Genomic DNA, 21,712 nt, shown 5'->3' on the forward strand with positions numbered 1-21,712 from the left:
TGGGCACATCTAAGCCCCAGGGCTGGGGCTGGCAGGAAGAGTTCTCTGGCAGCTGCTGGAGAAGAAGCTCCTGCAGGAAAGGAAATAAAGGCTCTGTGACAGTTTGGCTGCCTGAGATGCTAATGCTACTGTGGTGCTTACCTATTGTTATTTAAAGTGGTGGATGAAGCTGAGGCTGTAGTGGAGGAGTAGACCTCATTGTGGCACACTACCATGTCATGTAGAGGCCCCAGTGTCAGTGAGGGCATGCCTTAACACACACACAAAATCACATATGAAATGAGTTTTGCTTGTCAGCAGCTTCAGGTTCAGCTTCCCAGAAACTCCTGCACATATCTCCTTGAAACTTGGCAGGCTTCATGGCCTCAGCAGGGGCTACCACCCCTGCTGTTTTCATTTGAATCAGGGAAGAAATGACAAAATTATAGGCATTTTTGTGATTTCCCATTATAGCCTATGAGCAAAACGTCGATACGCGTCGAAAAAGCTTCAAAACAGCAAAACATTTTTGACAAAACAAAACAGACCAGTGTTTTGAAACAGCAAGATGAAACACTGTCCCTTCAAAACAGTGAAACAAAGTTGAAATGGAATGGTGCTGTTTCACACAGCCATACTGGCCAGTAAGGTGTGGCCAACTGCTCAGGTGCTTGGCTGGGCTCAGAGTTCTCCAGCAGCCTTCTGGGAGGCATGCAGGAGCACCCCCAACCTGCTGGCGTCGGCCACTGCAGCCAACCCATGTGCTTGGCAGGCTGGATCCAGCCCATGGGCTGTATTTTCCCTGTCCCTGCTCTATACCTTGCCTAGATGATCATTTAGGATTAGTCAGTGACTTTCAACTCTGATGAAATCACACCAGGGAATAAATGAGAAGTGCACCAAATTCCAAAAAGGGAGAAAGAGCAAATACCATGGAACCCAGGGGAAAAGGCAGTAAGTGTGGATTCAGGTGATCATGGGTTCACATCTCAACATCCAAAATGAAATATTCCCATTTCCCTAGAAGTAACAACTGTTAAAAACTTTAAATTAATATTTTAAAAATATACCAACAAAATAACTGAATATTGAAACAAGACGATTGATATGTCAGTGCAACTCCTGTTTGCATACTGTAACATGGAAACTTACAATCAGGTTTACAATAAAAACCAGTTACAATCTAAAATGAAACTGAAAATAGCTGAAGGCAAGATTTAAATTGAGGAAACAACTTAGTGGGAAGACAGAAGGAATATAAGAGATTTAGTATTTGACCAATGTTCAAAAATGATCTCAAAATGCAGGCGCACACAGCAAAAATACCAAGGGTTGACCAAAGTTGTAACTACTGAATGAACTGGCAATATGTAGAGAGCACCCTGTTTTGGCTTGTCCTGATTTCTGAGATAACGCTGAGAGAACCCCTAGAAAACAAAATTACTCTAGGGGTTCATTGAGTCTCTTGCTAAAATAATGCTCTGTGCGGAAAGATCATTTGATTTCAAGTGCACATGTAAACAATAACGTGCCATGTTATAGGCGCCATCTACACATTACACTTAAGACTTGATTAACCAGTTAATCATGACTTCAGTTGTGACCTAGCCACACATTCATCAATTAATGGCATGACAAAACAAGGAATAAGCCACAAAGTCATTCCACAAAAACTTGGTAATAACTCTGGAGCTCATTCTTATCACCATGAGCCCTGAGACATGCGTGTAGCTGTAATCAGCCATGTAATCCAGGATGCTTGCAACTGGTGGTGGGCAGGTTGCAAGCAGCTGCACTGAGGTCTGGAGCCCTGCCCAGCTTTGTGGCCGGTGGTGACTACATACACACCTCAGGGTACATGGCAGGGAAGGGGCCAGCTCCTCCCCTGCCATCTGTCTGAAGGCACACGTGCACCCACCACCACCAATGATCCAGGCTGGGATTATGCAGACCTTGGTACAGCTGTTTGCAGCCACCACACTGCCTGCCACACCTGGCCCAGGCTCTGGTTAGGACCCTGTCGCCCACCATGGTACCTGGACTGCCTGCAGCAGACAGTGGAGAAGCTGCAAGTAGCTGCACCGAGATCTGCAGAGCCCCGGCCTGGCTCATTGCTGGTGGCTAAATGGCCTCACATAACATGCTCTGGCATGTGTGCCAACCGGTGTTGCCAACCCCTGCCCTATCACGCCTTTACCTGAATGTCTAGAGGGGCCTATAGACACTGTCTGAATTAACATTCCTGCATGTTATCTTGGTGTTTGTGGTTTTTATGTTTTACAGAAAAGAATGGAAAATTTAACAACACTACATTGTACTTTTAGACCTGTCATTCAGGCAGGTTGTCTGAGGACTATTTATGCACTAATGAGTATTAGATGATGGAGCACATAACTCATTACTACATTTCACTTTGTTTCTTGATTGTAGAGTAGTCACATATGTTATACTCACCACAGTTTTCTTCATCTGCACCATTCCCACAGTCATTTATACCATCACAGTGAAATGACCGTGGAAGGCATGTTGTAAGGTTCCCACATGGAAAATAACCCTTTGGACAGATGGGGACAATTGAGCTGCCTTCAAACAGCCATGATTCTGGAGATAAATGAAAACATTGTCTTTTATACAAACTTTCTTTTACACAAACTACATTTCTAAATGCTTGACAGAAATAACTCACCTATGACAGTATGGACAGTAATGGTATGTAAGGCAGTGGTAAAAAATAGCCATTTTATAATAAATTTTGTACTTTTTTTTATTGCAACATACCAGGGTGGACAGAACATTATAAAATGACACTACTACTATGTATGTCTGTCATAATAAATGATTATGTCAAAAACTACATGGACTGGAGACCTTGTGACTGAATTCTATTGCATTCATGTTCTGAAAGCTTAAGAGATGGCATTTTCTGAGGGATGCTTTGAGTATAAAAAGAGGTACATTGAGCCTATAAATGTTGAGAAACCACTGAGTTAGACATTTTTACATTAACTGGTATCTTTAAAAACAGTTATGCAAAAACAATCCTAATTAGCAGAATAATATATATAAATGAACATTGAGATACACTCAGAAGGTGATTAATGAAGCATGGAAATGTCCTTGTGTAACTGCAGTCTCTTCTGCCCGTTATTCAAGGCAGTTAGGAATCTGGTTCAGGTTGCACAAGAACATTTTGTGTCCTTACATGTGAAGAACACTTTCAAAGAAACTGTTACTCTTAGTTCTTAGCTAGGGATTCTTAAATGGTCACAAGCAATTTGGCCTAAAAAATACATATGAGCACCATTTATCTATGGTTAACAACAATATTATTATTAGGATCACACACAAACCTAAGTAAATGTAAAAAAAAAAAAAAATGGAAGAGAAGGGAATACAACAGTAGTGAGTACTCAAGCAGGCAATCATCTAAAAACAGTAACAATAAGTGTCTCCCTATCCAGGTGGAGATTATCAGGTCTTTTCCTGTGGAAAAAAAGAGAAGGCTTCTCTTTTTTAAGTTTTTTAAGGAAACATGGCTAAGGTTGGGCTCCAGAATCTGAACTTAAGCCCCAAATATGAAACCTAATTTTGAATATTGCTGACCACCTGGTTGTTACTATCAGCAGCCTAAATACTCATGTACTCAAGAAACTAAGACTCATATAAACAACAGAAACTGGCTTGAAAATTAAAGAAAATAGGTTGTAGCAGAAAGCCGCTTACAGCAATCAAGTACATCGATATTCCTTTGTTATGCGGTAGCCCTGTTAATGTATCTGTTTTCTGTGTAACAACCTTTGTGGTGGTTATACCTGCATGCAGGGTAGGGCTGCAAGGAACTGTGTCCTTTTTCTGCCTATCTTTATTGGTATGTCTGGCTAATGGGAGTGGGAACTGTTTGTTTTAACAGTTTGAATAGAAGGGGTCAGGTGTGTTGGGTTTGTGGGCACTGGTCCTACCTTCTAAAATTGTAAAGTGTATAAGGGGACTGATGCTGTAAAACAAAATTTGGGAAAGGTGGCAACAGGGTCAGTGTTCACTATGACTTGTGTGAAGGTGTAAGGTGGAGGAACCCTCAGCTCAGGAATCACAGAGGAATTTTGGGGAAGGTCTCTTCAAGAACTACCCGCTATAAGAAAAGCAGCTGTTCAGGGAAGAGTAACAGATTCAGACAGAAGCCTGTGCCCAGTTGTTTCTGAAATATCTGAAATACAGAGAATGGGTCACATTCACGCCTGTATCGCCTAGATTCTAAAAATGCTCAAATCAAAACAGCTGTGTCGGTGAAGCAGCAGCAGCAAACTACAGAGACTTTAAATGGCAACAGGTGGCACACTTTTGCTGTGACCTATGGCAGCAGAGCAGCAGCTATAAATGCCTCATGCGTCTGGAGGCTGGGGGGGGGGGAGGGGCACAGCAACTGCCCACAGGTGGTGGCGGTGGCAGCAGTGATGGTGGCAGCGGGGGTGTGGTGGCGGCAAGTGGGGACCGCCCGCAGGTGGCTGTAGTGACATCAGTGGCAAGGGCAGGCCAAGCAGGGACCACTCGCAGGTGGCCTCAGTGGTCTAAGCAGGGGGGTGTGTAGCAAGCACTGAGAAGTGATCGGTGACTGCCTGCAGACATTGCCAGCAATGTTGATGGGGGCAGGGGAGGGGGGAAACAAGCGGCAACTGCCTGCAGACACTATTGGCAACATAGGTGGTGGTCAATCTCGGGGGTGGCACAGCCAATCTCAGTGGGTGCATGTGCACCCATGTGCACTGCCTACACTTTGTCAATGGCAGGAGCAACGTTCTCCATCAGTGATCCCTCCTGAAGGGAAAGTTAGCAATTCTTGGGGAAAGGCAAGTTTCAGATAGAGATTGTAGTTAAGAGACTGAAGGTGTTTAATAGCTGTGATATTTAATAGTAAGGGTGTTTTACATTTGTGGTGTTTGATAATGTTTTCTTATTCTCATTTCCTTTTAATAAATGTTTTTTCTGTTTGATAATAAACTGCTTGTGAATGGGGAAGCTGTTATTTTAGGACCTTCAAACTGAACTACATTATACAAAGGAGCAGGTATCAACAGAAAATGCATAGACTAGGAGTTGTCAGCCAGGGGTACGCGTACCCCCAGGGGTACTTAGAAAGGCTGTAGGGGATATGGGCAGGCTGGTGGGCAGGAATGGAGTGTACCCCAGGGCACAGTGTCTCCCCAGGTGCGTTTGCCTGTTACTCAGGGGAGGGGGAAAGGGAGGGATGCGCTGGACTTCACCGGCCACATACAGCACACTGCGGTGCCTCCCTACCACCCACCCCAGCTCACTGTCCTGATTGGCCACTACCCCCTTACAGCAAAGCTGCGAGGGTCTGAATGGCAGGGAGGTGGGGGAGTGCATTTTGTGCCTGCCTCTGGTAGCATGCAATTGGCCAGGTGCAAGGCCTGTTAACAGCCTGCGGAGCTGCAACCGGCCATGAGAAAGTGGCATGGTGGATGGCCAAGCAGGGCAGTGGTGATGATGGTGGTGGCAGCTGCTGCGTGTGAGCCTCCCTATTCAGCCTCCCCTTCTAGCACTGCAACTATGAGCAACCCTCGGAGGGCATGTGGGGTGCATGCCCCTAGATTAGCATGCAGGGCAGAGTGGGCTGCAGGCCGCTGCAGGGTGGGGCCAGGGCAGCGCTGAGCTGTTCCCAGTGGGGATGTTGGGCTGGGCTGCATGGGGAGGGGCTTGGAGGGGGCTATGGCAAATTTTGGGGTGGCTGTTGCCCCCTCCCCATAGCCGTACTCCCAGTGCCACTGCCACCCACCTACCCTGAGCACAGCCTGGCCCAGCCCCTACCAGAAAGAGCCTGGTGCAGCCCTGGCCCCAGCCTGCAGCCACAGCCCACCCTCCCCCCTGCACAGATCTGGGGAGCACATGCCCCCCCTTTGCCTGCCTGGGGTGTGCGTAGCGGTGGGAGTTGCTGCCTGCCCACACAGCTGAGTCCCTCACCCTGCTTCAGCTGCGCAGTGCCTGCCTCGGCCCCAGCCCCACTCCTTTCCTCCCCTCATCACTCCCTCCCTCGCTTTCTTTATGACTGGAATGGTGGGGCAGATTCAGACCCCCCACAGTGCAGGAGAGAGTGGGTTGGGGCAAATCATTCACCCTTGCCTCTGCCCCACTGCCTCCTGCACTGGGCGGATTGTCACATGACCCAGCCTGGCCGGGACCCCATTCACCATGAATGGGGCCCCGATCAGTCCAGGTTGCCCACTCCGCAGAGATATGCACCTCATAGTTTGAAGACAGTTAAATACAGTCCACATCTAAGGGAGCTCAAAGTACTTCTTTGAGTATGATTAGGACACATTTTAGCTGACAGCAGACTCCCTGAAGAATTCTTCTTTTCTGAGTCTCCTGCCACTGCTCCAGGGATGTAATGAGAACAGATGGGCGGGCCAGCTTGTTTTGCTTGACTCTGAAATCATTCATAGATTGGAAGGCCAGCTGGAGCCCTTATGTTATTAGGTTCATGTTTCATTTAGGCAGGAATGTGAGAAAAGTAGGAAGAGACAGAAAATAATCAAGTGGTCAAAGGGAGAAACAAATACATGGGGACAAAAAAAAAGGAGCAGCAAAGGTAAGAGGGGAAAATTCTAATGGAAAAGGTAGGTACATTTATATAGATAGAGATCAGGGGTGTCAAAGATATAGCCCAAGGGCTGGATCCAGCTTGTAGAGCCACTTCATTTAGCCCCATGCAGGGCTAGCCAAGAACCCCATACAAAAGTGCCAAATCCAGGGCCCACAGCACCCGCTTTGGCCAGTCTAGGATATGAGCTGCATGCAGTAGCTGCTCCAGTTAGTCCAGGGAAGGTGCCATGTGCAATGCAGGTCCCAGAGTCAGTGTCATGTATTGCACAGTCTGGGACCAGCTAGAGTGGGCACTGGATTCAGCACATTGGCAGGGCAGGTGGCAGAACAGGGCAGGGGGCTTCTCTGGAGCTGCTGGGATCTTGCAATGGGGGCAGCTTGGTCGGGGCCAGGGCAGAGCCATGATCTGCGGCCTATATGCTCTGGGCAGGGGCACTCAGGCAGCAGATCATGGCTCCGTCCTGGCTTGGGACTACGCTGTCACTGTTGCAAGTTGCCGGGGCACAGCTGTGATCTGCAGCCTGCATGTCCCTGCCCAAAGCATGCAGGCTGCAGATCGCAGCTCTGCCCTGGCCCTGGACCAAACTGCCCCTGTTGCAAGATCCCAGTGGCTGCAGAGCAGCCCCTCTGCTCTGCCACCTGCCCTGCCAGTGCAGCTGGGGCCGGTCTCCATGGCAACTCCAGCCTTGCGCTATCACAGTGCAGTTGCGGCTGGGATCTGGCCCCAGTCATGCAAGCAGGGGCAGCTAGGAAATGGAGTCCACTGCCGGCCGGATCTGTCCCACCAGCTGGACTTTGCCCGTCCCTGACCTAATCTTACTTCTGAGATTGCAGTTTAATGTTTCTCTAAAGACAGCAGATTTTCATTTGAGGAGGTGGTGATTTCCTTTTTTTGCTCTAACTCAGCAATTGGTTACATCTTCTGGCAGCACAGGAGAATGAGCCAGCTCAGGTCTGAGGCAGGCCAGTGCTGGAACCTGGCTACCACCACATTTTGGCATGGCCACCAAATGCCACTGAAGCCCCCATACCTCCAGAGCCTGGATCTAGTGGCTCCATGAAGTGGATCAAGCCCATGGGCCATAGGTTGCTGATCCCTGATCCAACCAACTGGTTAGAGCACTTTTCAAGGAAGCGAGAGACCTGACCTCTAGCTTCTCAGCCTGAGGGGATCCAACCCACATCTACCATTTCCCAGGACAGTATCCAACCACCCTCTGGTTGATTTTGGCCCACTGAGCAACCAAGAGTGCAAGAGTCAGGGATTCCAATTTCTGGTGCCAGGCTTATTTCTGTTTTTCAATCTATGACTATCTAATGTAAAATACATAAACTATGCTACATATTAAACAAGAGGGAATCTGCATCTGTAGCCAAGTAGTTATGGCCTTCTCCTGGACAAAGTCCCTAGTTCCAGGAATAAACCTGGAAATAGAAACTGCAACCCAGGAGTCCCCATCCCAGAGGAATACTGTAACCAGAGGCAGACTTTCACCCAGTTTCCTTCTGATACTCTTGGCTGCCCAGTGGCCCAGCTGCAACATGGAAGTGGGAGATGTAGGCTTTAAATCCCTCAGGCTGTGGTGATCCTAGAGGTGCGGGTTGTTTAACTGCCAGCATGAATGACTGGTGCCTCCCAAGACTGGGGGGCACCATGGCAGCGAGCGGGGACTGCCTGCAGCCAGCAGTGTCAGCGTTGGTTGTGGCAAGCGGGGACTGCCAGCAGACGCTGGCTGTGATGTCAGCGGTGGTGAGCGAGGACTGCCTGCAGACGCCGGTGGTGGTGTTGGTGGCAAGGGGGCTGGTGAGTGGGGACTGCCTGTAGACACTGCCAGCCACACTGGCGGTGGGGGAGGAGGGGTTGAAGGTGGCGAGAGGTGGCCACCTGCAGAACCCAGCGGCGGCCAATCTCATGGGGGGGCACATGCCCTCCTGTGCTCCCCCTATACATCACCTTTGACTGCCAGGCTGGGCAAAAGTGGGCACCCACACTGGTTTCAGCTGAACAGAGTACTGCTGATGTAAGTTAGACATGTTTATTCCACCTGTTTTTAGGGACTTAGGCAAAAATTAGGAGTCTGCCAGCAACGTTCACAAAGGAATAGGAATTAGGTGCTAAGAAACATCTAAGCCAGGGGTGACCAACCTATGGTATGAGTACCACAAGTGGTATGGGCAGCCTCAGCGTGTGGCACAGAGCAGATCAGGAAGGGGACAGGCAGCACAGTGGCAGATAGAGCCAGAAGCACAAAGCAAAGCAGGAGACTGGACAGGGAGCACAGACTAGGAAGCAGAAAGCAGAGGAGCAGATCAGGGAGAAGTAGGGGGTCAGAGTAGCATTTGGGGAAGGTGCCAGGCTAATCTGTGGCACTCCTGCCAAAAACATTAGCCCCTAGTGATCTAAGCATTCCATCTGGATGGCTGCTAAACATGTGCAGAAGCCCTAGGACAGATGCTGAAGAAATATTTTGGTCCAAATGGAGGTGCCTAATCAATTGATTGCCTAATTAACATTGTAGCTGCTGGAGTAGGGCCATTTTGAATAATTTTTTGGAACTTTGGTTTTTTAACTATGCAAAAGTCCCTGTTAGGCTGCAAAGAGATATTGCCTTTGTGCTACCATAAAAATATTTATGACAGGACAAAGTAAAAGCAAACAGAGGTCCATGCCCTTTGTTATGCCACAAAGGCCCACATCTGTTTATTTCAAGGTGGAAGAGCACGGGCAGCCTGAAGCTGCCCACATTCCTTAGTTGCCCTCGGCAGGCACTCCTCGGGCTTCAGGGGAATGATCCCAAGTGCCCCAGGAATTCCCCTACAGCACCTGCCTGGGTTTTCCCATTTGTGGAGGTATACCTCAGGAATATGACTTGGGGTGTGACCCTGCAAACAGGGAAATCCTGGGTTTCCCCACTTGCAGAGGCACACCTCAAGCATTGCCTCACAGGGTTGGGCCTCTGCTGCTTCCAGGAATAGCAGGGGCCCAACCCTGCAGGCCCATGGGTGACATCAGCTTCACTCAGTGAAGCAGATCAGCTGTGCCAGGATACATCCTGGTACAAATGATCCACTTAATTTGGCAACCTCTGTTTATAGCCTCTGTTACCTAAGGAAACAGTTTGAATATGGCTTGTGTAGGTACTTGCTGCTCTGGGTTTAAGTTTTAGTGAAAGTTCTTCCCTACCTAATAAGTATCCCATTTTCTTTTCACCTCAAAAGAAAAAAATGTTTAATATTGAATCTTCCTTGGGGAAAAAAACTTGGAATTAAGTTACGTAAGAAAAAGTCTGAGCAAAACTGGCAAAATTAGCTGAGTAGAGCATGAACCTCTGAAACATGAAGTGTGTACATTCCACAGTAAACATCTGCACGGCAGCTTACAAATGTAAAAACCTAAGCAAGGGCCAAAGTCAGACACTGCCACTTTATGAAATCTACAAATACTGCCTAATGAAATGTAAACTACAAATATGCACAATAGTTTCCAACTGTCTTATTTATACATCAGCACTCATCCAAAGATTGCCTTCACATTAAAATAATGGATGCAACGGCAACTTCTTTCCTACTAATCTTTCATTTCTACAAAAATCTATACTACCTTTTAAAAATAAATCAAGTCTTTCCTCCAATCCATTGAAAACTGTTATTATTATAATAACCAAGGATCTGGGTTTTCCACTTTCCACAGAAAAACGGAAAAAAAATGGATTTTTCATTTTAACAGAGATACCCACAGATTTTGCACTTTTGCAAAGAACTCTCTGCAGGCTGGCAAAGTTCCAGCCTGCAAGAGATTTTTGTAAAGCAGGCAGCAAACCCTAAGCGATGTCCGCAGGGGGAGGGCAGGGCTTGAGCAGGGCCTGAGACTCTCAGTCAGCCAGGGCTTGGCTCAGGCTCACTTTCCCTCCTGGAGCCTTTGACGTAAGTGGGGCTTGCTGGGGGCCAGCTGGGGACTTCCTCGGGTGGGGTTTGGGGGGCCTGGGGGCACTGTGGGTCAGGGATGGGGGGCACCAGCAGGGCTTGGGGGGGGCCTGTAGGGCAGATTTGGGTGACTGCCAGGTCTGAGGGCTTGGGGGCTGTGGGAACAGCCAGTGGGGTGGATGGGGGCAGGGCAGGGGTGTGTGGGTGGGGGCTGAGGGAGTGGGAAGGTGTCCATGGGAAGCCCCGTGTAGAGGGCTGGCCCATCCCAATGGCATATGGATTGGGAGCTGCACACCATCAGGCCAGGCAGGAAGCTACACACAGAGAGGCATGGAGCACCATTGGGCGCCTGCGTACCTCCATGTGTGGCTTCCTGCTGGAGTGCTCCAGCATCAGCTCCGTGCTGGCAGCGACTGCGTATGCACCTTGGGGCAGACAGCAGGGCAGCGCAGCCCACTCTGAGGTGCATGCGCAGTCACCGCCAGCACAGAGCTGATGCTGGAGCTGTGGAGCCCGGTGCAGCTGTTTGCACCCTGCCCGCTGCTTGCTGCAGCTGCCCAGAGCCCAGGCTGGCTACAAACAGCTGGGCTGAACTCCAGAGCCCTGCCATCACCTGTGTGCCGGGAGCGGGGGGAGAGACCAGGGTTGCACTGCCTCAGGCCCCTCCCCCACTGCCCGCTCCTGGCACAGCTGTTTGGAGCCTCCTGGTTGCAGTTCGCCCTGGATCTGGGTAGCTGCTGCCAGCTGGGAGCCCAGGCTGGGTGGGCAGGGGGCAGCAGGGCATCCTGCCATGTACCCCCTGCCCTCATTTTGTTTTTCTGGCATGCCGGCACTCCAGCACCTTCCAAGGTAGGCATTGTGGGGGTTTTCGGCACTCCAACCAAAAAACATTGCCTACCCCTGATCTAGATGGTGAAACCTACTAGCTGTGATTTTAGATCTTCTCTCACTTCTATTTAATAAGTACAGACTTTGACTTGAGGAAGCTTGTTTTTAATCAGTAGCCATGTGATAATTCTACCTCTTCAATACACCTAAGACACAGTATAATTACTTTTCACAGGTCTGCATTTTGGAGAGAAGTATGTGAAGTTTACTTTTGGTTGGAACAACCTGTGTCAGCGACCATTTGGATAGATCTTGCAGGGATAAATGCTACAAAGTAGGACTGTGCATCTCTGACCACTAGAGGGCAGTAAAATACTGTCCTTTAAGCATCACCAGGTCATTCACAGTAAATCATAATGCAGCTTTTGAAGCTTAACCAAATGCTTACATACCAGCGGCAGTTATTACAAAGCATCATTTTCCAGTCATTTACAGTACGCTTAGAGTTATGCCCAAGGCATTATAACATAGTTGTATAAGTATCTGTACCTAAATATTAGAAATTGAATATCAAACACCTATTTTTGACTGTGAATCATTTTTTCCCCACTGAAAAGTTCAATAAATGTGGTTTTCCACTCTGCTATGCCATTTAAAAGACAACAAAGATGGACTCTACTTAAAACATGAATGTTTATCAATATCTAAGGGTTTTAATATTATAAACCTGAAGGAACAGAAAGATAGTTCACTTTTCATTTAATTTTTTTTTAATTTGATTCTAACTAAGAGCCTTTTGTACAGGCAATTTGCACTGGTAAAAATAACACTTTTTCTGAGCCTTACTACTAAATCTGTGGTTAGTCAAGGCACTTGAGCTGAAACCTCTTCAGCTTAAAAGTAAAGAGGCAGCTGGGAGGGCATTCTTGCTAAGGGGACTTACAACTTTGGAATTCCCTCCTGCACTGCATAGGTCAGAAATAGCCTGAATTTGCTGACCTTGCACTAGGAAAATGCTGCAGATCCTGTGCATTCATAGAGGATGATTTTTAGTGAGATTATTTTGATTTGTTATTCCCTATTATGGCTGGCTAGAATGCAGATGGAAAAGCTGGAGTTTCAGGAAGGTGGTGGCTCTAACATCTGTATTTTAATTATGACAAGAGCACCCAGAAGAGTGAATGGAAGCTTTTTTCGTTTATTTTATTAGAAATCAGAATAAATGAATACACATATGACAACTTGCTAATAAAACATTACCAACAGTATCACACAGTGCTCTGGTAATAATATTTGTAATACTTTTGTTTGTATTAAACAACAAACTGGTCAGTCAAACTGCAAGCAAAAAAAGGAAAGGGTTAATAGGCATAATTAAAGGGTGGACTGTCATATGTTCTCTGTTAATTATATTATTGCAGAATAAACAAAACATTGAAAGCCTTATATAATAAAGGGCTGAGTTAAAGTAAAAACTTATTTAAATCAATAAAAGTTACCATCAGCAACAACAGCGAAAGCTATTCTTTAAAAAGTTGTATCTTCATGAATTACTCTTTCCTGAGAAATGCTGCCATAGCATATTTCATCTTTCTACCAGAGTATCGTAAGGACAAACAATCTTTTCTTCAAGCCATTATATTTTTCCATAATTTTTTCATTAATATTTCTGAACCTTAATAAGGAACCACCAGTATGTCTCAATTTGAATATATTCCTAAAAAAGTTACATGTCTATGGCATAACTTTCAAAACTGTAGAAGAATGTTACTCCTTCTGAAATTAATTTCTGTAAAAAGCATATTTCACTTTCCAGCCAGATTCCAAAAACAAAAGAGAATAAAACTTTTCATCATTAAAAGAAAAATCTTTGATGATGAACTGAAAAATCTTATTTTTTTTAAAGTTTCTTCAAACAAAATGCCATGTTTTTTTTCCTGTACTATTTTATTTTTCAAAGATTTTAGTTTAAAACTAATTTTGTTTTATCGGTCTTTTTTGATTTATTCAAGATACTGTCACACATACATATATATAAATGTAAATGTGTTTATATTGAAAAGTCCTCTTTTTGTATCATTAACATTTCAAAAACTTCTCTGAAATTAGAGGAATAATGATAAGCATTCAACTAAATGTTTACTTTTTTTAAGAATGTAAGGAAATATATTTTTGTAGCAAGAAACTTGCTGTGTACTGCAACATTTCATTAATTTAAATATTTTATAAATGATTAACTTATAATTTCATCTTATACTATATCAATGTTAATTAACCAATTTTTAGAATTATCAAGGTGAAATAAATGAGCCATATCCTGAACTTCAAGATAAACCTCTTATCTACTTAGAAAAGAACATTTTTAAATAAAATTTTGTTTAACAAAATATTTTAAGTGAAAATATCTTATGTATATTGGAGTGCACTCAAACTTCTAGATGCACTAAGAAAGGAGTAGTCTTACCTTTTATTTCTAACAGAACAAGAAGATGGAGTAGAAATCGCATTGCAGGCAGTCTGAAGTTAATAAGATTAAGAGAGAAGCAACAGTATGTTTACGACAATTGAGTTATACTTATGCTCTGGACACCTTAGAAACTGCTCTCATAAAGCAACCTCCAGTACAGTCACGTATGTTACTGAGCATGCTCACAGCCTGCTACTGAGAAGCACTGAGGAAGAAATCTCTTGTCACCCAGCAGGTTGGTACAGTTATTTAAACTATATTGACAGTTTAATCTGGCTGCTTGATTATTATGGACTGAGCCCAAGAAAGATGGCAAATTATTTCAGTTTTACTCAATATTTTCCTTTTCCTGCTTCTTCCCCAGGAAGAGGTAAGGTTTTTATTTAAACGCATCAATGTGATAAATACAATAAATCTGTAAGAAAGTTTGCTGTTACTACATGGTGATTGGATTGGTGTCATTTTGTATTTAGGTCATTTAGGTCTCAAAATACGGGCCTGATTCTGCAAACACTTCAGCTCAGAAATAAAGATTATGCACGGTTATCCCAGTGACTTCAATGACACGGTAATCGTAAAAGGTGGGGGATCCAAAAGGGATGGTCTCAAAGGAGAATCATTAGATTTTTGGTTTGCATATCATTCTAGCAAATCAACTGTTTGCCATTGAAACACCCCAAATGTCAAGTTTTGGGGATTTGTTTTAACTATTCCTCCAGATGAAAATCCAAGCCAGGCCTTTCCCTTACCTCTAACTCTGTTTCAAATTGCACAAGTTGACCATATTGCTATGTTATCAGTTGCTTACTTGTATAGTATTTACAAAATACACGAGGGAGTCAAATGTACTCTGTCCAAGTTTGCAGATGACACAAAGCTATGGGGAGAAGTGGACACACCGGAGGGCAGGGAACAGCTGCAGGCAGACCTGGACAGGTTGGACAAGTGGGCAGAAAACAACAGGATGCAGTTCAACAAGGAGAAATGCAAAGTGCTGCACCTAGGGAGGAAAAATGTCCAGCACACCTACAGCCTAGGGAATGACCTGCTGGGTGGCACAGAGGTGGAAAGGGATCTTGGAGTCCTAGTGGACTCCAAGATGAACATGAGTCGGCAGTGTGACGAAGCCATCAAAAAAGCCAATGGCACTTTATTGTGCATCAGCAGATGCATGACGAATAGGTCCAAGGAGGTGATACTTCCCCTCTATCGGGCGCTGGTCAGACCGCAGTTGGAGTACTGCGTGCAATTCTGGGCGCCACACTTCAAGAAGGATGCGGATAACCTGGAGAGGGTCCAGAGAAGGGCCACTCGTATGGTTAAGGACCTGCAGACCAAGCCCTACGAGGAGAGACTAGAGAAACTGGACCTTTTCAGCCTCCGCAAGAGAAGGTTGAGAGGCGACCTTGTGGCTGCCTATAAGTTCATCACGGGGGCACAGAAGAGAATTGGTGAGTATTTATTCACCAAGGCGCCCCCGGGGGTTACAAGAAACAATGGCCACAAGCTAGCAGAGAGCAGATTTAGACTGGACATTAGGAAGAACTTCTTCACAGTTCGAGTGGCCAGGGTCTGGAACGGGCTCCCAAGGGAGGTGGTGCTCTCCCCTACCCTGGGGGTCTTCAAGAGGAGGTTAGATGAGTATCTAGCTGGGGTCATCTAGACCCAGCACTCTTTCCTGCTTATGCAGGGGGTCAGACTCAATGATCTATTGAAGTCCCTTCCGACCCTAACATCTATGAAAATTAAGTTAACATGTTTGACAACAGCTCTGTCTCTTCTCAGCAGTGTTACATGAACACATTTTGATTTAAGTGAGAAAACAAATAAATGAAGTCTCTAGAGCTCACTTTATTTCTCGATAAATATATGCTTCCCTCTCACCCACTCCCCAGCATTACATCTATCATAGGCTAAAGAAGGGGAGGAGTTTTTATGAAAAACTTGTTACCTTGTGAAAGCAACTCACTTCTGCAGTCTAAAGGTGTACCAGAATACATGGAACTGGCTAAAGGAATACAGATATCTTCAGAAATCCAAGGCCTTGAAAAGTGCTAAAAGCATCAGTAGCTTAGCTAGTGAGATTCAAGGAATCTGAACTTGGATTACAGTGGGTGAACCGACTGGATTACACTTGGTTTCTGCTTGAGTCAAGCAATGATTAAAACTAGAACATACACTTTTCCAGCAAGGTATTGAACATCTCTTAACATGAGTGATTTGCTGTCCATTCTTAGTTTGCTGTGCTTTGTGCTCTCTAAACTTTAAGACCTCTTTAAATTTCAGCTCAACTCAGAACAAAGGGAACAGCGTAAGGCAGGGCTGCCTAGCTGATGACCTGTGAGGGGTTAAGTTATGGCCCCTGGGCTCTCATGCATTTTCCCTCATTGCTCTAACTGCAACAGACACTGAAGTCTCCAGGCTCCTCTCTCCTCCAGCTGCTGCTTCTTGCACCCAACTCAGGGAGCAGGTCTATGCAGTGTGCAGTGTGGGGAGCTGAGGGGGAGTCAGTGGCTGTGTGGGCATCTGGTGCAGCGGGGATGGGGGGAACTGTGCAGTGTTGGAAGTATCTCTGCAGCAGGAGTGGTGGTTTCCCTGTGTATGGAGTCTGGGGGCCAGTGTCTTCTTGTCCTGGTGCATCCTGCAGGGTGTGTAACCCCTGCTGCTTAGAAGTTTGACAGCCCTGGTATAAGGCACCAGCTTTATTTTTCTGAACGACACCATACTAGTGTTGAACACATACTTTGGGGCAGATTCCCTACTACGTTTGCATTCTGATAGCTACATCAGAATTAGGCAGATACCAGGGAGCTGGCTTTGACCCCGATTCTCTGTTCCAGGCAGAGGTGACCCGAGCAGGGTGCAGGGCCCAGGGGAAATCAGCCCATGCGGGGCCCCACCCCCAATCCAATCCGGGCCCCAGACCCAGAGAAGCTGCTGCTGTCAATGGCGGTGGCAGCATTGGCAGGGCAGTGGGTAGCAAACAGCTGGACGTGGAGCCGCCACTCCATGCCGCCACTGCTCCACCCTCTGACCAGCTCCATGGGCCCCGCAAAAGCATGGGGCCCGGGGCGGTCACCCTAATTCTCCCCCCCACCCCCCTACGGATGGCCCTGGTTCCAGGACTGGGCCTGACATGAGTTAGAGGTATTCCTGCAGCAGGCAGATTGGGGGCCCGCAGCACTAGGAGGAGTCCAGCACAGCCCCTGCAGCCCTCCTGAGGGTGCAGGGGCCCTCCAATCTGCCTGCCAGATGACAGGAGGCTGGTACTACCGGCTGGGGCCAGCGGCAGCACCAATCTTCCTGGCACAGGCTGCACCAGTACCGGTCCCAGCCGGCAGCACCAGTCCTGTCATCTGGGAGGCAGATCAGGGGCCCCCTGCACGCTTGGAAGGAGTCGGTAGAGCTCCGCAGCCCACCCAGGGATGCAGGGGGTCCCTGATCAGCCTGTTGGATCACAGGAGGCTGCTCCTGCCACCTGGGATGTCACTGGGCACAGCCCGCACCCAGTGCTGGGAAAAACAGTGCTGCCACTGGCCCCAGCTGGCAGCAGCAGCTTCCTGTCATTTGGTAGGCAGATCTGGGGCCTGCCCGCACTCCTGGGAGGGCTGTGGGGGCTGTGCTGGACTGCTCTCTGCGGTGTGGGCCCCCAATCTGCCTGACAGATGACAGGAGGTTATTTCTGCTGTCTGGGGCCATTGGCTGCAGGGTGTGGAGCAAATCAGCTCATGAGGTGACCTGCCCCAATCCACCCACAAAAAACAACCCCATTCCCTAGCTCTGTGCCAAGCTAATGCCCAATCACCTGGCAACCCCTAACTAGATGTGCCCTTTCCCAACATTAATTGCCTATCCCTGCTGTCCCTAATTTGTCCCCATGCTCCTCTAGGACCTCTCTAAATCTCTCTCAAGGCCCTATTCCTTTAAGCTGCTGCTTGTCCTTTAACTTGCTGTCCTGTCTAACCTGAAACTTCCATAGTCCCATCTTCCCACTCTCTGCTCAAACTGACAGTTACCCTATGCTTGTCAGATGGCCAAGGCATCTTTTACTCATGCTCCACATAAGTCTTGCATAGGGAGAACTTGAAAGCAGATGCAATGAGAGCAAGAGCTTTCATGTGTGTTCCAATGCAGAACAGGACATTTTTGAATTCTTGAAACATTGCACGGACAGTTTCCTGCCCCACTGAAGGCCTGAGTCCCCCAAAGACTAGGGACAGAAGTTACACATAACTGGTTTAAGTGATCAGAAACTGGTTTAAGCCTGTAACAGAACAGAAGCTCAGTGCACATAAACCAGTTTTAAATAACTGAAACTAGGTTAAGATCAACCTGGTTGAAAGTAGTATCAGACTTAACTGATTTGGATCAAACCACTTTATGAAACTTCTGTCCCAGACCCCTTCCTGCTTTAAGTTAAATCACAGTCCCCCAGCATCACAGCATTCTTTCCAGCCCTGTGCTGGGCTCTGCTGTCTGCTCCAGCAGAGAAGAGTTGGGGAGGGGTGAAAGGAAGACAGAGAGAGAGGCCGGGAATGCCCCCCACCCCCACCCCAGGCCAATCCTGATTGGGGTCTGGGGGCAGGGAGTGGGGTTAAATTTCCCTTCCCCCAAGTACAGAGCTGCCCTGCCCTGATAAACTTATTGAAAGTTACTGGCTGCAACTGTGGACTACAAATCCCAGAGGCACCTGGAAGCAGGAAGGTGAAGTGATGAGCAACCCTGCAGAGTCCTGCTGCTGTAATTCTGGAATGAAAATCCCAGAGACTTTGGGGGCAGCAGGAAGAGGAAGTGCCAGAGAGCCATGCTGTAGTGCCCTCTTCGCTTCTGACCTGAGCCACTGCAGGCATGTGGTTACTTTTCCTGATCAAAGGTAAAAGGTGAGTGCAGTTGTTTCTCAGTTTAATCTTTGCAGCTTGGATTAACCCGCAAAGACTGAATTGATTCCACCTTAGGCTGTTTGACTGGTTGCACTTAACCAAAAAGATTCCTTTGAAAATTTGTCTCATTACCTGCAAACACTTAACGCCGAAAAGTAAATATGAGAAGGAAGTGTCAAACATCTACAAAGTCTGAATAGAATCTTTATAGTATGCAGCTTGGAACTTACCAAGAGTATTTGCCAGGTTCTGGTACCACGGTACATTTTAAAGAAAAACTGAGCTTTTGCCATTTCCCCCCATTCATTTGATTTTAACTGGCAGATGATAATACCAAGCTCTTATATTTTAATCCACTTCTTCTGGATTCCTGCAAATGATCAAGTTACCAGTTGGTTCCTTGGCAGATACAATCAAATAAACTCAACAAATAGATTTTTGCACCTGATGTGATGCTGTTTTCTACAATTTTACTGAACTTCCTTTTTCTGTCTACACTTTATTGACACTTTTCTCTTGGTATGTATCACTGGTTTTACATTTTTGTGGTTGGATAGAGTGGTTAAGTCAACATCCAACTCTTTTAGCATATCGTCATACTTTTCAACATGTGTTCATCTGTTTTCATTTTTCCAGTGATCTGCATCCTGACATTACCATATTTCCAAACAACGTACTTGTCGTCTATATCTTTCCATGCCTAGAAAACAAATACAAATGTGTCACCTTTATATCCATTTGAGATTACACTCTTCCTATTACTTAAATTTACTCTAAGTACTGTATGTACTTTTCACTATCTCTCGTACAATCACATGTTCAGTTTTAATGTGCTGCAAATCTTTATTTGTCAATATATTACCTTGCCCCTGGTATCTTTTTTTTTAATGTAATAACAAGACTGTCTCAACTTAGGGCTAATTTCCACCTCCTATTTTGTACCTTTTGGAGAGAAGGTACAGTAATTCCTTATAATATAGCTTGTTCTGTTTTCTTAAAACAGAAATTGTTTATTAAGATTTTTTTTGAGAGACCAGCAATATTAGGTTTGCTTTTTTGGGTTCATCTGCTAGTACAGCTCAATCCTTTCCTTCAGCTTTACCCATAGCACATCACCCAATTATTTATCTTCACTTATCCTTCAATAAACACATTAAAGACAGACTATTCTTACATGCCACCTGACTTCTGACAAAACACAGGACAAGACCCTTGTACATGGTAACTAGCACAACAAGGCACAGACAACTGAATGTGTCTACTTCCTCCTCACCTGCACACCTGTCTTTACTAAGCCATTGCTAGAAAGAATCCACCACTTCCCTTGATAGTTTGTTAACTTTAACACCATCTTTACAGAATGATTCCCCGTGGTACAAGCCAGTTCCAGGGTTGCACTGTGCAGTTGCTGGGTTCCTTACCTCCATTTCCTAGGTTTAAGTTTGTTTTTTCCTTCCTTTCCATCTTGGTTTGGGTTTAGCTGAACTTGACATTTTGGAAGAGTACAAGACCTCACCCAAGGAACCTTTACTCTATGTTAATAAAGTTTTTGTTGGTGAATACAGTCTCTGTTGAGCACTCTTTGTACAAGACAATCTCACATTGATGTAAGCAGGAGATTTTCTGGCACAAAGCATACTGAACTGGTCCCAGAAACAGACCATGTGTGTGGCATGTAGCTATGAGACCATGATGCTTTATTGCCTTTGCATTCCAGTTCAAGAGCTGTGCCAGTTTTGCAAAGACAGTAACCATTCTGCTGTCAAGCCTACCTACAGCTTGTGCTCTCAAGAAAACTTTAGTTTTGCTCTTTTTAGTTGGTAATTTGCTAAACCAAAACAAGTAATTTAAACTGAAAGTAAATTGTCCCTTTTTTGTGAAAAGAAAAGCAGAACAGTAAGTGGTGAAACTGACACAGACTGAAGTGACTTCCAAAGAAGAGCAATTTAATCCTCATTTATTACTTTCAATGATTTTATTTGGAGAACCATTTTTTCATAAGATCAATTAATTGTTTAAGTAGCTGCCTAAAAGCCATATCAGCCAGCAGAGTTTCCAATATAAATTATTTTCATGAAAGGCAGCACAAACATCTATTTTGAGGTTGTGGCTTGGCACCTTTGGTGCCTGCCACTTTAAAGGCAGAAAACAGGCAACAGTCAGGTACCTGATGAGGGCAGGCATTTCAGACCCAGGGATATAAGTTGGGTTGCAGCTTGCTGCAGGAGGAAGGAGGTAACACCAGGCTGGGGGGCTGCTCAGGAGGTAAGGGTGGGGGCTATGGGGTGGAGGTGACCCCTTGTCCTGAGTAAGATGTAAAACTGCACCCTGCCAGGGAAGGGTGGTCTGGGGGGGCTCCTAGTGGTGTGGAAGCCCCCCGGAAATGCCAGGCCAGTTACCTCCCTGGTGAAAGGTGGGTTGGGGCACTTTAATAACCACAGCCCCACATCCCTGGTGGTGTTCTAACGAGCAGGGGGAGCCCAGGCTCATTGAGGAACTCAGAGGCAGAGCTCAGGCCAGAGAGGGACATGGGGCTGCACCCAGATGGCAGGGGAAAGACTGGGGGTGTTGAGTGGTGAGACCTTGTGAATGTGGGTGAGTGAAGATGCCCAGTGGAGGTATAGTGGCCTGTACATCCACTGGTGGGGGGAGCGGGGTGAGGGGGGAAGATGGCCAGGAACGAAATAGGCTTATAGTTGTAGAATTGCTCAGTCAATGCTCAGGTGAGGGTAGTGGGAGACACCCAACAGACTGTGCCAGGGCTGACTGAGATGAGAGCTAAGCCTGAAGCCGGGTAAGGTCAGGAAGGATGAGTGTGGCCCTGAGAGATGGCGGTATGAAAGAGGCTGGGTGAGAGCCAGTGGAGTAAATGGGTCCCTGGTGAGGGAGGGGTGGCATGTGAGTGTCTCTTTGGGGCTGTAGAGAAGAGCTACAACTGTGTGCCCAGTTTGCTCTTGCCATAGGCTGGAGAAGTAACACACAGAGTAACATATGCGAGGCATGGGACCCATGGAGG

General features: G+C 46.4%; 1 protein-coding gene across 1 annotated transcript in view; it reads right to left on the reverse strand.

Annotated features, from left to right (window-relative positions):
* Positions 1-13,907, reverse strand: part of RXFP2 (relaxin family peptide receptor 2) — a 58,600-nt gene extending 44,693 nt beyond the window's left edge. The window contains exons 1-2 of the mRNA XM_019498309.2: positions 13,814-13,907; positions 2,434-2,580 (exon numbers count right to left, since the gene is read on the reverse strand). Of these exons, the coding sequence (XP_019353854.1) occupies positions 2,434-2,580; positions 13,814-13,856 (190 nt within the window). The 5' untranslated portion in view covers positions 13,857-13,907. The remainder of the gene's footprint in view (positions 1-2,433; positions 2,581-13,813) is intronic.
* Between the last annotated feature and the right edge of the window lie 7,805 nt (positions 13,908-21,712).

Source organism: Alligator mississippiensis, chromosome 1 (assembly GCF_030867095.1).
Source record: "Alligator mississippiensis isolate rAllMis1 chromosome 1, rAllMis1, whole genome shotgun sequence".
NCBI lineage: Eukaryota > Metazoa > Chordata > Crocodylia > Alligatoridae > Alligator > Alligator mississippiensis.